This window comes from Apteryx mantelli, chromosome 1, assembly GCF_036417845.1.
Source record: "Apteryx mantelli isolate bAptMan1 chromosome 1, bAptMan1.hap1, whole genome shotgun sequence".
In the NCBI taxonomy this organism is placed as follows: Eukaryota; Metazoa; Chordata; class Aves; order Apterygiformes; family Apterygidae; genus Apteryx; species Apteryx mantelli.
This window is the reverse complement of record NC_089978.1, coordinates 110,879,935-110,895,218: the sequence shown is the minus strand read 5'-3', so window position 1 is coordinate 110,895,218 and position 15,284 is coordinate 110,879,935. Positions and strand designations below refer to the sequence as shown.

Below are 15,284 nucleotides of genomic sequence, written 5' to 3'. Positions count from 1 at the left end.
ATATAACTTCTTATCTAAACAGATCAGGTCTAATGACAGGTATGAAATGTACTGGGAGCCCAATTGCAGAATACCCAAGTGGTTATCCTGAATTTATCTGAAACGAACTTTAATATGATAGCAGAGCAGCCAAGGCTGCTGTCTGCTCCAGCTTTAATCTTACGCATTGTGATACTTAAAAATATGTTGGCAGACCAAGCACTTCACTTTACCATGGAAAAGTACATATGTCCCTTTTTGGATGGTAAAAACACTAGTGAAATGATGAGGAAAACACAAATGCACAGAAAAATGAACAGAGTTGCAAACAAGTTAAAAGACAAAGAATACACTCACCCTTGCCCCAGTAGCTGGCAAACACTGTCTGAAATCTGTTCATTCCAATTATCTGCACATACCAGGTTCCACGTCTTCCCAATCCTGATCTGTATCAGCCCTTGGGTACTTACAGAACCATTAAGCAATCTCACTGTAGACCAAAATGGACATAAGCATTTTAGGTAGGTGGTTTAAAACAACAACAACCAAACAAACGAGAAACCCTCCTCCCCACCCCCACCCCCAAACCCCATGTAAATGTAATATAGACAGATTTATTAGTGCCAGCAAAGAACAAAAGAAGTTAAGGTGTGTTAGGGCAGTAAGAAACCCAGTGTCTCAAGGATCTTGCAGTCTCCCAGGAAGGAAATGCTATGGTTATCTCCTCCTATACTTCTGCTACAGGAGAGCTTTATAGCCTGTATTTTGCAGGTGTGTCACAAATAGACACTCTTCAGCTGATTTAGTAAAGCAGTACATTTCCCATTTACTCTAACCAAGGTTTCATCTTGGCAAGCATTATGTTGTTTCCATCTACTATGTGAAGATTTAGCTACATGAAGTTCAGTAACATAGATTGGAGATGAGGTAAAAAACAGGGCTGACTGAAAAATTGGATTTTCCAATTCCTATTGCTATGGGAGCTTTCACTGTTTGCTTTCTTTGCAGCTTTAGTTAAAACAAAAGCACCCTTAAAACCAATCTTTTTATCAAAACTTTTTCCAAAACAAAATATTCAGAACAAAAATGTGGAAATACCTCAATGGTTTATTATGAATTCATTGAGTATTTTGTGAAAAATCTTATGCTATTGGCATAGTGAGTAAGGAAGCCTGGTCAGAAGGTCAACAGAAGGACAACAGAATTACACCTATGACTCAGGAGTCAAGCTACATTTCAGGTTATTGCTAGCATGAACAAGGGGTGGGGGTGGGGGGGAGAAACAATACATTTTAATTTACTGGTGGCACAAATAAAAAAATTTGAAAAATATTACCTGTCCAAAAACCTTTTTTCCACCAAAATATTTCCACAAAAAATAAAGCTCACACACTATAGTAAAAATAATTATATTTTTGAGAATGTCTCTTCAATAGGCAGCCAACATGTTTGAAAGAAGTCATGTACCATCATTAAATAATGGTAAACCTCAGCTGTGAGGAATTTTGGAGTAGTCTTGAAAGATCTGAGAATTGCTTGCACTGTGAGATTTCTCTAATTTACTCTTGATACCTTTCCTGTCTTCTACTTGAACTATAGTTCATTTTCCTTTCTCCTAATTGGATCCATGTTCTTTGCCAGATGCACTGGTGACTTGCTTTTGAGAAGCTGGTAAGCAATGAGAGAAGCTTGAATCTTAACATGGAATCTTAACAGCTGTTTAATTCAAATGTCATATATTACAGAATTTTGCAAAGGATGAGATATCCTAGACCTTTTCTTTGCAGTTCCTGGGACATTTCAGAAGTTGGAGTATTTGAAAATGGCAGTTTGCCTAGTTTAGATTGCCACATCTGATGAGAAACTGAAATGGGTTTCAGGAAAATGAGTAGTAATTTTGGACACTGAAAAGATGCAGTGTGAGGGTGTATAATTAAATTTTCATTTTATTTTGAGACTTAGATTGATTCAGCAATTTTTTTGGTTTAACTGTTTTTTTGGAAACAATTCTTCCAACCCTTTACTTTGAAGTAATTTGTTATGAAGTAATAGACAATCCATGGCAAAATCTTTGGGAAAATATACTTAATATTAATGTAGGTGATGGTTACCGTATCTGTATCTTCTTTAACAATGGCAGAAAAATCCTCTCCAGGTCCTTTTTGCTTAAGAAGAGTTTAAGTTATTTTTTTTTCTATGCATTTCTAAAGGCAGAATACATGTGAAACGAAATAGCTAACTGGACTAATTGGAAGAATGAAACTGCCTTCAGATATACATATACATGTACTTGGGGGTGTGTGTATAAAAGATGTTGAAATCAATGAGAACTGCCAGCACACACCCAAGAATGTACTTGATTCCTAAATGTCCTCTTTAAAACAAAGGAACATAATGTTGTATCTGAGCTAAAAGCCTGCTTTTAGCTCTCCCATTAGTGCTCCATCATGCATTGTCAAACAGCACTTTACCAGAAACAGCAGTTTAATTTCTCTGCTAGGACCAACATGACATTAACACTGGCTTTATATTTAAATTATTGTTTAGCGGACATTATTTCTATGTTATGTGAAATAAAGCCATATACTGTACACTTAAATTTTGGAAAGAATCATTTTGCCAGATGGCTATGCAACAGCAGCTGTTGCTCTCCTTGTCATAGGAACCTGCACATCCACTGTGAGCAGCAGATGATGCTTTTGCAGCTGTGCCATCCCTTTGCTCTACATCAATGCCTGCATGAGAGGGAGTCCAGACAGACTGGGGGGTTGTCAGGTGCTGCAGTTCGGTTTCACAAGCCTGGGATCAGTTGGGAGTTTCCAACGAAGAATGTTACTCTCTATCATATACTTTAGCATTTATATTGCTGTGAAACTCAAATTAAATATAGCAAAAAGTGATAGAATTTGGGGATATGAAAGGGACACAGACAGAGAATATTAATGAGTTTTTATTTAATTTTGAGGCTTGGACAGGCCATTATAAGCAGCCATAGTTTTAAGCACAGAGGAGCTTCCTACCTTTCCCAGACATCTCCACTAGCTTTCATGCATTCTCTCAAAGAACTGACTTTGTTTTTTTGTCCCAGACAAACTCAACAAGACACTTCTGGCTAAATTGGTATGACTTGCATGCAGCTGCAGTGGTTTACACCAGCTGAGGTTGCATGGCTATTTTCCTGTGTAATTTCTATCAAATATGCATGTATTCCTTTTCTTTGTGTGAAGGAAACTTTACCACATTCTGCTTCATCGGAGCCATCTTCACACTGAAGGAGGTTATCACAAAGATTATGCAATGGTATACACTCCCCACTACCGCAGTGATACTCCTCCGATTCACAAGCTCCTGAAAAAAAACAGGAAATGAAGATGAAACCATAATTATTGTTCATGTTCTATGGAGATCCTCCAGTTCACCTGAAGGAAAAATTGAGTGGATAGTACCCAGAACATTTCCTTTCCTTTCCTGTTATGATTTTCTTTTCTTTCCTTTGATTTCCTTTTCTTCTTTTTTCTTTCCTTTCCCTTCCTTTCCCTTTCTCTTTCATTTTCTTTTCTTTTTCAAAATAAAGATTATTTTCACATAAATAGAAATTAATTAAGTAGAAAATATATAGTATATCTTGTAGTTGTTCCTATAGTTAACATTGCTGAGTTACTAGTGCTCTTCTGTAAAGTGTAATAAAGTTTGGAGGGATAAGAAAAGTCAAATCCTGATCAAATCCTATCCCCAATGAAATCAAAGGCAAGCATCCTATTAACCTTTGTGCATCTAGGATTTCTCAAATTTTTAAAAAGTGAGCAAGGTATGCAAGTTCTGGATGTTCAGCACTTTCACAGAAGTTCAAGGAATTTAAGTTTCTCAAGATAAAACATGGAAGTAGAGAGCCATCCAAAGCCAAGAGCATTCTTTTGAAACCTGTCTGGGAAGAAATGTAGAAGAGGCAAGAGTAATGGAGAGCAATAAAGACAGCATTCTCAAAAGAAGGGTTAATCTACTTCAGTATTAAATACATATGAAAGCAGATTACACATAGAATAAATATAATGCTATAATTATTTCTCTAGCCAAAGTGTATTTTTAATGACACCATTTAATATGGTTTACAGGAAATATACAGTCGTAAAGATAAATTCTATTGAAAAAAAAAATTGCATTTTCTTTACTTTGCCTTCCTGAACATACTGACTGAAGTTTTTAATATCTGGAAGTCTTTTTTAAGGCAAGACTATTGCTTTGCCTCTGGATTGTTAATATCCATATTAAATGAGACATTCATTCATAAGGCAATGTTGTACAGTATGGATGCAAAAGGACAGGATTTCCCAAAGGCCTGAACTAGATTTTCACATATTCAGTGGCCACAGCTGATGTCAGATTTTCTGTAGAACTTAGTTCCCACTTAGACAGCTAGATGAAGATAAGATTTCTGAATATGCTATTTTACTATATTGCATACTGTCAAAAATTGTTCATTGTAAAATTATGTTTCCTAATCAAATCTCAACATTTCATGGAAAAATAAACTATGGAGAAAAATTTGTTTTTCTTGTACAATTCACTTATTTACTGACAACCCTTTTAACCTTGGGCCACATGCTAACGACATTAGTCTGTGTCCCTTGGCTGCAAAGATCATGAATAAGCATAATTCTTCTGTAAATGGACCTTTTTAGATATATTTAACCAGAACTGGCAATTGTCACTTTAAAAACTCTGCCTTACTAAGGTTAATTTTCATTTTGCAGCAAATGTGGGCAAAGATGCTGAACCAGCTGAAAAAAAGGCATACTGTTGCTGGACTGAACAAATGTGATAGAGAAAGCAGAACAAGAAGCAGAGAAATAGGCATATTAACCTACCTCTCAGTCTTGCACACAGGAACTAAATTAAGTTGATTTTATGATGGTAAATCTATGGTCAAGTTTTTTCAGACACTAAGAAATTAATATTACTATTAAACTATAAAAGAGCTACAACTAGCTAATCATGCCAGGAAAAATGTGCCTCTTCTGATATTTAAAGAAAGAAAAAGAGTGTATATTCTTGTTAACTTTCTGTTCATACAGGTGAAAGGTACTTTACATTATCTATGAGCATATACTGCTTTTCCTTTTTGTTCTTTCTGCTGTCAGATTTCTGCCAAAGTAAAACAGTGTCTTTAATTAATTTCAGCAAGAAAAGGAATTAGTGAGAGAATTTCTCCTGGTAAGCATATTGCTGTTGCACATCTTTAGCACTTGGTTCTATTTTGCATGTTTTTGGAGACTGAATTGTAAAATTACTTGTACAAGTGAAGGGTCTAATTGCAGGCCCTCATTACAATCACAAACAGAATTCTTTCAGCAGGGAAATGGCTGTGAGCAGAAACATTGCTGCCCAAATATTTTAAACAGTAACTTTTTCCAGACCATTCACACATTAAAGATTTTAAAAAATTTTTAAAGATGCAAGATGGACCATATTACAAACATTAATCAGTTACCATATACATTATTCTCTTCTAGTGGATGTGATCTATAATAAATATTACAAATGCTATTTAAATACACATTAATGACACCCTCAAATGAGTCACAAGGAGATGTTCTTTTGGGGGGCTTGCACAGAGCATAGTTCATATTTGCCCTCTTATCATTAAGATGCTTTATAGGTCAAAATACTGAGTCAAGTTTTCTGCAGACTCAGTGTTATCACACAAAGTTGTAGACAGTAGAGCCTTTGTTCTATTACAGTAAAGTAAAAAAGAAAAAAGTCACTTTTCACTCCAGAAAAAATGAAAAGCAGAGCAGTATACTGCTAGACTTTGTCTTTAATTGTTTCATATTTCTGTTGCTCAAGGACTGAGATCCAGCTTCCACTCTCCACCTTTTATCAAATGTATTTGACGTTTGGTATAACTTCTTAAATACAAGGGATCATACACTTACCTAGATGATAGCCAGAAGTAAAATTTGCATGAAAACCCTTCTTCGTTAATGATTTGTCTGTGAAGAAGAGTACTGTCATCTGGTTCGTTGTAGAGAAGACATCTGGCAATGGGTTTTGTCCTGTATAAACAGCTAATCCCCAGGAGAATATGAATACATTTTTTAGCTATTTAGTTCTTATATATTTCAAAATGTTTGGGGATCAAAAGGGAACCTAACTGCTATCAGAAAGCATGGACCAAAGCTCAACTCCAAATTTGACACCTCAGTACAGCAAAATAAGGTTTGACTAAGAGATGATTATACTTGTGTTTGTCTACACACATTAGCAGTCTTATTGATTGAGCAGTCAATTTCTTTTGGATTGTATGGAAAGCTGAGCATGTGGAAACATTTGGGAAAGTGATATCACATACAATAAATTTTCTCAAGTTTTCTTCCTAATTTCCAAGACCCATAAAGATGAAGAAATGTAGAATAGAGAGAATTAATTAATTAATTAGAGAGAATGAATTCCCTATTAGATCCATTAGTTTGCTCCAGCTGTCTGATTCATCTTAGTACTCAGTGGTGTTACTTGCCCAAAAGCAAGGAATCTGCTCCTCTGCCATCTCTGACTTCAACTACATCATAAATATCTTCCAGGTCAAAAAACTGAAAATGAAGTTGAATGTTTTTCCCCATCTCAGCATTTAAATACCATATACCTAGAAAGTAACAATACATACACACACACAAAAAAAACACTTTTCAGTTGTTACGTTTACTGTGTCATTGTCATGTTGAAGGATTTGGGGAAAAAAATCTCTGCTAAAATGTTCAAGATCACCCAGGAGGCTTAGAAGTCTAAATCTTATCTTTATAAGTGACTTATGCTGTCAAGATCCCAAATTCCATTGACTTTGGTTCACTAAACAACTTTTGAAAATTGGATTTAGGCTCTTAAGTCATACATACATGCATTTATTACCATTCATCACAACTGTGAATTTCCATAAAGTAACAAAACTAAATCTTTTGCAACTGGGAAATTGTGACAAATAATCTTGTCACTTAAGTCTTATGCTATTTGATAATAAGATAATTTCAAAAAAGAATCAATCACAGAAGTCTTTCAAGTTAGACTTCTTTTTACAGAAGAAGTATTTGCATCAGTTTAATGCACCTTTTATTGAATTTAATCTATGAAAGTGTCCTTCATGGAAACTATGGAAATCTTGTAAAGAAATTGGAAAAAAATCTTTTTTTCCCCCCCTCTTCACAGAGTGAAAAGAATCTTCTCACTAGCAGAGAAACCTGTGGAATTAATACTTTGAAATGAGAGCTGTATCTCCAGTGGGACAGAAACAAAAAATTACAACTCTTGCAATTAGCGTCCCAACACAATTCCCCAGTAAAAGCTGAAGTAATAAGTAATTGAAATTTCATTAAGAAACAATGGCAAGGTTCTTTTCCTTGCTTCATCCATCATCAGCACATAGTGTAGAACCATGACACATTATAAGTCTAATTTTCTTCTCACTTTTGCCAGATGTATCTTAATGTAACTCAAGTAACATCAGTTAGAATAATGCTGTCTTTCCATTGGTATGTAAGGAAACATTCAATAAAGAGAGGATCACTTGCAAAATGCATACATATATTCTTCCATCTTAAAAAATTTTACTGTTTCATGGAAAAGGTGGTGAGTAGGCTACTAATCCGCCAAATACACTGAGGTGAAATGGGGACCTTCAGCACCTTCTCTGTTGCTGTATTGACATAAACATGTTTCACATAAGAGGCACAACGGAATTGACTTGCCTGAACCCATTCCAAGGGATTGTGCTTATCTTCATTATTTTTCAATCAATTGGCACATGATTCCTTGGCTTCTGCTAAATCGCCATATAGACTTCAGTTAGAAGAGCTCACTGAGTACAACATAGATCATTTTTGCTTGACAGCATTTGACTTGGGAAAGCAGATTTATAACCTCTATTTCTAGCCAACTAAACTTTTGCTGGACATTTAGAAGAGTGACTTACAAGAAGCTTGATTAGGGTAATTATTTGGAAAGTTTTCAGAGCTGAATGTACTGTTTGGCTCCCAGAGTTCAACTGGCCCTCCACAGTCAGCTGAAAAAGCAAACATATCAAAAATAAAATTCATCTACTGCCTTGCTTTTGCAATCAGTTATCTACAAAGATCATGTTTCAGTCAATAATAAAAATACTACAGATTATACTCTTAACAGTTATTTCCTTCAGCTGTATATATTTGGGAAAAAGTAATCTCATGGACAGGATATTCAAGCTAAATTATCACTACAAGGGTTCAGTTATGGTGCCATTAACATACTGCTTAAACTTTAGGTTGAGAGAAGTCACTACTCCCATGAGGTCACAGAGCACCGGAGAAGCAAGTTGTGCAAGAACTTCACTGTCTTTATTAGTTAGACTGTCTAAGTCATATCTGCTGACCCATACAATCAATGCCACAGTGTTATCTACAGCTATAGTTAGATATTGCCGTTTGTGAAGTTCTAGTGCCTCTGAGCACAACTGCATTCATGATGTTATTATGAGAAGTCTTCCCCGTGTAGTTAGTTGAAGGACAGAGTCTGTCCCTCATTTGGTGACTACTGGTCTGCAAACTGCGCACATGAGAGAAAACGTGAAGAAAGAGTGTGTTAACTGTTAACTGTATCATTTACTAGTACATTAATATAAAAGCCAGAATATGTCAAATTAAGACAGGAAAAACCTCCTCCCCCAAATATAACCTATTTATGAACTAAGCATGTATGCCTTTCCTATTACCTAATTGCTCTTGCAGTATTATCAGAGATACCCTTAAGTAGAAAGCCCTTTTCCTCACTGAGCAAATAAACTCTAGAGCAACACCACGTGGAGCTATAATGGTAACCACTAGAGTTTATCTGAAAGTTTATTGGTAGCCAAATTTTAGCTGAAAAATATCTTAAAAATTTCTAAAAATAACTGCTCAGGTGGAGCCTTCATCCTATCGCAGTTAAGCTTTGGTAAGAAATAAACAGCAGTATCTGTTTTGATTTCCTAAACTTAGCTAATGTATTATTACTTAATTATTGTTATTACTGCAACTAATGTTGCTTAACTCATCAATTAAACATGAAGCTTTCATATTAAACTTTTATGTAAGGAGGTTCAAAACCCATTATAGTTCAAAACGAATACGTCTATTAGTGTATCTACTATTTTGGTAGATATTAGCATATCTGCTACATTGGTGGAAAGGTGATAATACTTCTTAGTCATCTTTTGTGAAAACGCTTTGAACTTTTCTAAGGAAAAGTGGAATATAAGCTTCCAGAATATCTTTAGAATACAAAATAATGAAAGAGAATTATAAGTTTTGGATTGGTTTGTTTTGAAAAGAGGGTACATTGAGGGACTCTGAAGATATCCACACAGGTATTCAGGCATTTCCAAATATATTCGAATGCAGTATGTGAAGGTGAGATGAGGACCCTGGGAAAATACAGTTAGAAGGATGTATGCCAATGTTATGTGGCATTAGTGAGCCAGGCAACACTAACTAGCACTCCTAGTATGTATATACTCAATGAGAGAGTTATGAAAGGACCAATTTAATTATTTAGGACTTTTTTTATTATTAATTTCCAATATAATTTTATATTGAACAGCTCGATGGTATCTGCTGTGCATGGCCTACAAGATATATTAGTAGTGGTCTAGATACAAATGACTGTAAAAAATTGGCAGAAGCACTTACAGTATCTGCCTCTATAATTATGATGATGCCTTTTACCCTAATGATGGCACGGCGAGGTACAAAAGCTTGTATGTATTCTGAAACAGAGCATTAAAAGACTGGCCAAAAATAGAATTCATAACTTTCCTGTTATGCAATGTTTTTAGGTAAATGGGTCACAACCACAGTACCAACATATAAATGCATGATATTTAAGTATTTTAAATACTCACACTGTTATTTTGACATCATTAAGACCCTAAAAGCTCTTTCAGTTAAATCCTTTAAATGGTAAAAGTAGCCATTTGCCTTTTCCTCAAAACAACTGCTCCAATAAAAAATTGCTAATGATAAACATGGACATGTAATTATATATAAATGCTAATAAAATTTAAAGTTATAGTTACCTACATCAGATTTTTGCTTTAAGTTGCTGGTTCTATTTCTTTTAAGGAATTTACCTGCATATCATAAAACACAGTTCTAACAGCATGAAAAGAATATACTTGTTTTCACTCCAGTATTAGAAAAGATTTCCACTGAAATATTCCACTGATGATAACTTTGTAAAGCAAGCATAGAATTACTGTGGTCTGCAATTAGTGACAACTAATAAATTTACCTATCATTCCTCTTATATTTTTAGATTAGGGTTTTGGAGAAATAACATGTAATGCATTTTCTGTTTGCACTAAATGCAAACAGAGGAACAATGAAGCAGGTCAAATTCTGCCATTAATTATAGCCACTAAAAACCTTTGAGGAACACTGGGTTTTAACTTAAATTGGAAGTATCACTTCCTATTATATGAGCGATTTAACAGGGCTATCAGAAACACCTGGGAGTCATCCTCCATTTGTGATTCATATCCTCAAAAGGTCTGAGAAGCATAACTTCAGATTCATATCTTGAAGTAATCTGACCTCATCTTTTTGCACAGCTGAACTCAAAATCACAACCATTTGTACAGATTTTGGGGTTGTAGGAGGGATAATGGGGCAATGAGAAAGGAATTATTTTGCATTTCAATCAAAATTCCAGATTCTTTTATTTTTTAATTTAAGCTATTATGGGCTAGTTACTATATGGCATGTATTCATGACAACCATTCATGGAATATTTTGAGGGACTAAGATAAGGTATGTTTAGATTTGAACTGGTAGATTTCTGGTTTTGGAAATTTTCCTTGCCTGATATTTAAAAGCAAATATTATAGATATGTGTATGCGCACAGTCACACATACAATTAACTGTGCTTTATATATTCAACATTCTCTTTAAATATGTAGTAGTGGAAGACAGTTTACATCTGAAATATATCAGTTCCATGTTTCAAAAGTTTACTTCATATTGAGGAATGTCAGCTTTACCATCAGAGAGAAATTTGGTGTTTTCTCACTTCAGTTGCTCTTGGTTACTTCTTTCAAAAATAAATCCTGCTCTTCTACCCCCTCCAGGAAACAGAACTTAAGGCAAAAGAAACCTATCCCTGTTTTTATACATTTTTTAAAATGAAAAATGATTTTGTCAGCTTTCAGACTTCGGCTAAACATGGTCTCCTGTTATGGCTTAAATTTTGCTTTTAGATAAGTCTGTCAGAGTTACATACTAAGAACCACTTGCTTAGGGCCTGTAGAATACACAAGTCCTTCTGAGGCTATCCACTGAATTCCACTGTCAGGAAGCTCCACTAAATACAGGAAAGATTTGAATTTTCTCATGACAGTCATCTTATAGAACTTCCTCTTTGACCAAATCAGTCCTGGCAAGAAACACTGAATTCTCTGAAATGAAAAGGAACTGTAACAATGACACACTTTGACTAAGCAGTATATTATGTTTCAACTGTATGTCTTAGAATGACAACTACATTCTGTAAATACCATTAACAACAAATAAAGATAAATTTGGCATTTGTTCTGGAGTATTATTGTGCATACAAACACATAACTATTCTAAAGCTGCATAATGAATATATGATTCTGAGCCAGTATCATTTGATGACACGAGCACAGCAAAATCAACTCTCTTAAGAACAACAGAACTTGGGCAATCTATAGTGAAATCGGATCTGTTATTGACTACATATAAGGCACATTAGTAATGATTCTTTTCTTCTTTCTATTGCATGGAAAAGCATTGGAAGAAACTGATTTTATTCATGTCTGAGTAAACTTTTTTTTTTAATTGCCAGTGATCTTTAAAAACAAAGTTTTTGGAATTATTCTGGATTGTATACCTGATGCTCGTTTGAGGACCAAGTAGCAATCAGCACCAATAAGCTTGTCTCTTTCATGGAGCATAATGGGAGATTTTCTTAGCACTGCAGAATATGACACCATTTACCTCATATGGGCAAAATGATACATGCCCTCTTCATTAAAAAACCCTCCTCTGTGCTTTGTTCAAAACCTTAATATATAGACATCTACACCTTAAGGGTGGAACCTACACTGTAATTTCCACAGTTTTGTGTCAAAAGATGGCTTATAAATGGGTATGAAGATGAAAGCAATACTTCTTTTGGATGAAAGTGTAGGCTGACAGTCCTGTGCAAAAGACAAATCAAAACTAACATCCCATTCCCACCCCCCCCGCAGAAAAAAAAATCTGACTTTTTCATCAGCTTCTGTGGCACTGTGAATGATGCCAGGACCTCTTGGTGAAGCTCTAAGCCTAGCAAAGGAAATTGGCTCAGCTCAAATTCTTTCATCTCTTGTTTATAATCACGACATTTGTAGTAAAACCATTAGCATTAGTAAATTTGCACCAGATCCATCAAAGTAATGCCATATATTTTTGAAGATGATTGATAACATTCACATTTTTCAGCAGATTATAGACATCATATACTTAGCATGCCTCAAAAATATGAAAATGCAAACAAGTTAGGTTTTCCCCAGTGACAGTTTAGACTGTGTTTTTGTATCATACTGAAGGACAGAATGGACCTCTCTAATCTCTTTCATGTGGAGTGATATACCACAAGACCACTTCCTTTTTTTGAATGTTCAGACTTTATTACCACATTTTGGGCAAAGACCTATAGTTTGAATGACATTCCTTTGGAGTTTTTACAGCAGCACACAGCCACTGCTTAGCACAGAGACCTTTTACCTCTGCTCAATTGAGTGATGTTAACTTGTGAGGCAGATTTGCTCACAGCATCAGAAAGAGTCCTAGAGGTGGCAGGCATCAGCACCTCACCACTATTTTACATTAATGAAAACTGCAATAAAATTTCAAAATTCATTTCGGCAAATTATCACTGAAATTAATTTCAGTGTATTGAAACTTAATTTTGATGACAGAGACATTTTGTTAGGAGCTCATGATGGAGCTCTAAAATTGAGTTTTGCTCTTGTATTTAGAAGGTTTTGTTTTCTTGCTTGTCCTAATCCATTAGATTTAGACGTGATGATAGAATGACAGTATTTGTACACAGTGCTTCAACATGAATACATTGCAAATAGTCTTTCCCTATTATTTTAATCTTAGGCCATTGTTACTTACTATATGCGGTCAAGAGAGCAACTAGCTGTGCTTAAATGACAATAAATCTAATAGGACACAGTACCAGAACATACTCAGTGTTTTAATGATTTCAAACCATCTGTGTAAAGGTCTTTCATAGAACGCTTTTTTTCCAAAAAGTTCTTGTCTTTTTAACAATAAATTACAAAACCCTATGAAATATTTTAATGATTTTTCCACAAGCTCTATTTATATTTGTACCAGTTTTTTCTTTCAGTGGGAGTGGACCTGGTTAACATCAGATGTAATCATTCTTCATTGTTTTATAGACATGTTCCAGATGCATAATTATGGCTACATGTATTTCTTCATATTTTTTCTAAGAGAGAAAACTAGTTCTATGAAATCCAAATGTTTTGAGGAAGTCTGAGGAAGAAATCTCTGTGTCTTCCTCTAAAATACTCTGGAATGTGATGGGTTGGAGTGAGCCATGCAGTCTGTTAGGGAAAAAATATATGTACTATAGGTGGAGACAGAATTGCTTGTATTTAATTAACCTTTATTTGACTTGGAGAAGACGGCAAAAATGCACAAACAAAAAAAATCCCTTCCCCCATTTCCCACTGGACGTAAGGTTCAGAAGGGGTGCTGAGGATATAGTGAGAAATTGTGAGGCTTCACCAGGCAGGAAAAAAACCCATCTATTATTACTAGAGTGAACAGCTACTTTTCACTCCTACCTTACCACAGGGAGAAGTTAACAGAAGAAAAACTGCAAAAATTAGGCTTTGGTTTTGAAACATTTCATAATCAATGCAAAAATTAAAACCTCTCACTAGCAGACAGAGTCCTTGGATTGTTTCTTTTCCTCCATTCGTTTCCTCCCAAATCATATGAACTGCTAACTCTCTTCCGTTCTGTTTTCCTATTCAGATTTTTTTGACGGAAATACTGTGCGTTTTTTTTTTTTTTTTTTAGTGTACCCAAATACAGTAGGAAGAACAACATGGCCAAATGCATATTGGAAAGAACTTATTCATTGTGAGCTTTGTTCCAGATGATACTTCCATTTTGGTTATTAGACACTCACATAGACTGTGTTCCATTCTTAAACCAGTCTGGCACTATTATAGATTTATTCCCATAAACATAAGATTTTTGGTTTTGTTGAAGCCCACACATGTGCATGTATGAGCTTGGAAAAGTTTTACTGTTGAGATCTACAGTCATATTATTATGTACTTATTCCCCTGCTATATTGCTTATTATTTCAAGGTAGTAATTGTCTCTTTTTTTCTTCCCTCTCCTTCACTGGCTTTCTGGAGGCTTCACTAACTTAAGATTTGAGAGACAAATTCTGAATTCTTCAGTTATCTTTAATTCTTCAAGTTTGAGAAGCTAACGTACTGATAACTTAAGCTGTGAATCTACCAGTTCCACTGCTATCAATGGAGCCATGGGAAAGGATCCCTAACACATTATCTTGAAGAGAATTTCATAATGCTGCAGAGAGAACTTTATAAAGATGAGGAAAATTTTTCCAAATCCCGAGTTACTCAAACACAAATACACTAATAGGAAATGGTAATTGATTGTAATTTAATATTTACTTACTAGGAAGTGAAGGCACAGTAGGAGAAGTTGGAACCACAGTTGGCTCTAGATAAATACTTTCATTACACTTTCCCTTTGTCAGGCCAATATCATCCAAGGCAATATCGCTTTGACCAGGCCTTTTAAAGGCATCAAAAATAACCTGAAGTTCATGGAAAAAAAAAAAAAAGAATTTTGTAACTTAATGAAATATTTTTCATCTTCATAAATGACTAACAAAATTTAAAACTATTCAACTTTATTTTTTTTTAATAGAGAAATACGTATCATCTTTAACACACAACATTCTGTATCACTATTTTCTCATCAGTCCAAACCCTCTCCTGGGTTAATGACATAGCTCCATGAATAACTAATTAATCTGATTTACCTATAGTTTGTTTATTTTTGTGCTTTAACATCCACATATTTAAAGTAATCCCATTACCAGAGAATTTGTGATGGTGAAACACACAGCTAAGTATAATATTCTTCCTGAGATCATATAACATACATTTCCTAGAAATCTGACATAACCAGGTCACAGATGCATTTGCTTCCTCAGATGG

The 15,284-nt window shown here is 34.9% G+C and overlaps 1 protein-coding gene across 1 annotated transcript in view; it reads right to left on the bottom strand.

Annotated features, from left to right (window-relative positions):
• TMPRSS15 (transmembrane serine protease 15) overlaps positions 1 to 15,284 on the bottom strand; it is a 63,483-nt gene that overhangs the window by 16,479 nt on the left and 31,720 nt on the right. Inside the window, 6 exon segments of the mRNA XM_067290211.1 lie at positions 337 to 469; positions 3,217 to 3,327; positions 5,913 to 6,044; positions 6,494 to 6,619; positions 7,940 to 8,029; positions 14,737 to 14,878. Of these exon segments, the coding sequence (XP_067146312.1) occupies positions 337 to 469; positions 3,217 to 3,327; positions 5,913 to 6,044; positions 6,494 to 6,619; positions 7,940 to 8,029; positions 14,737 to 14,878 (734 nt within the window).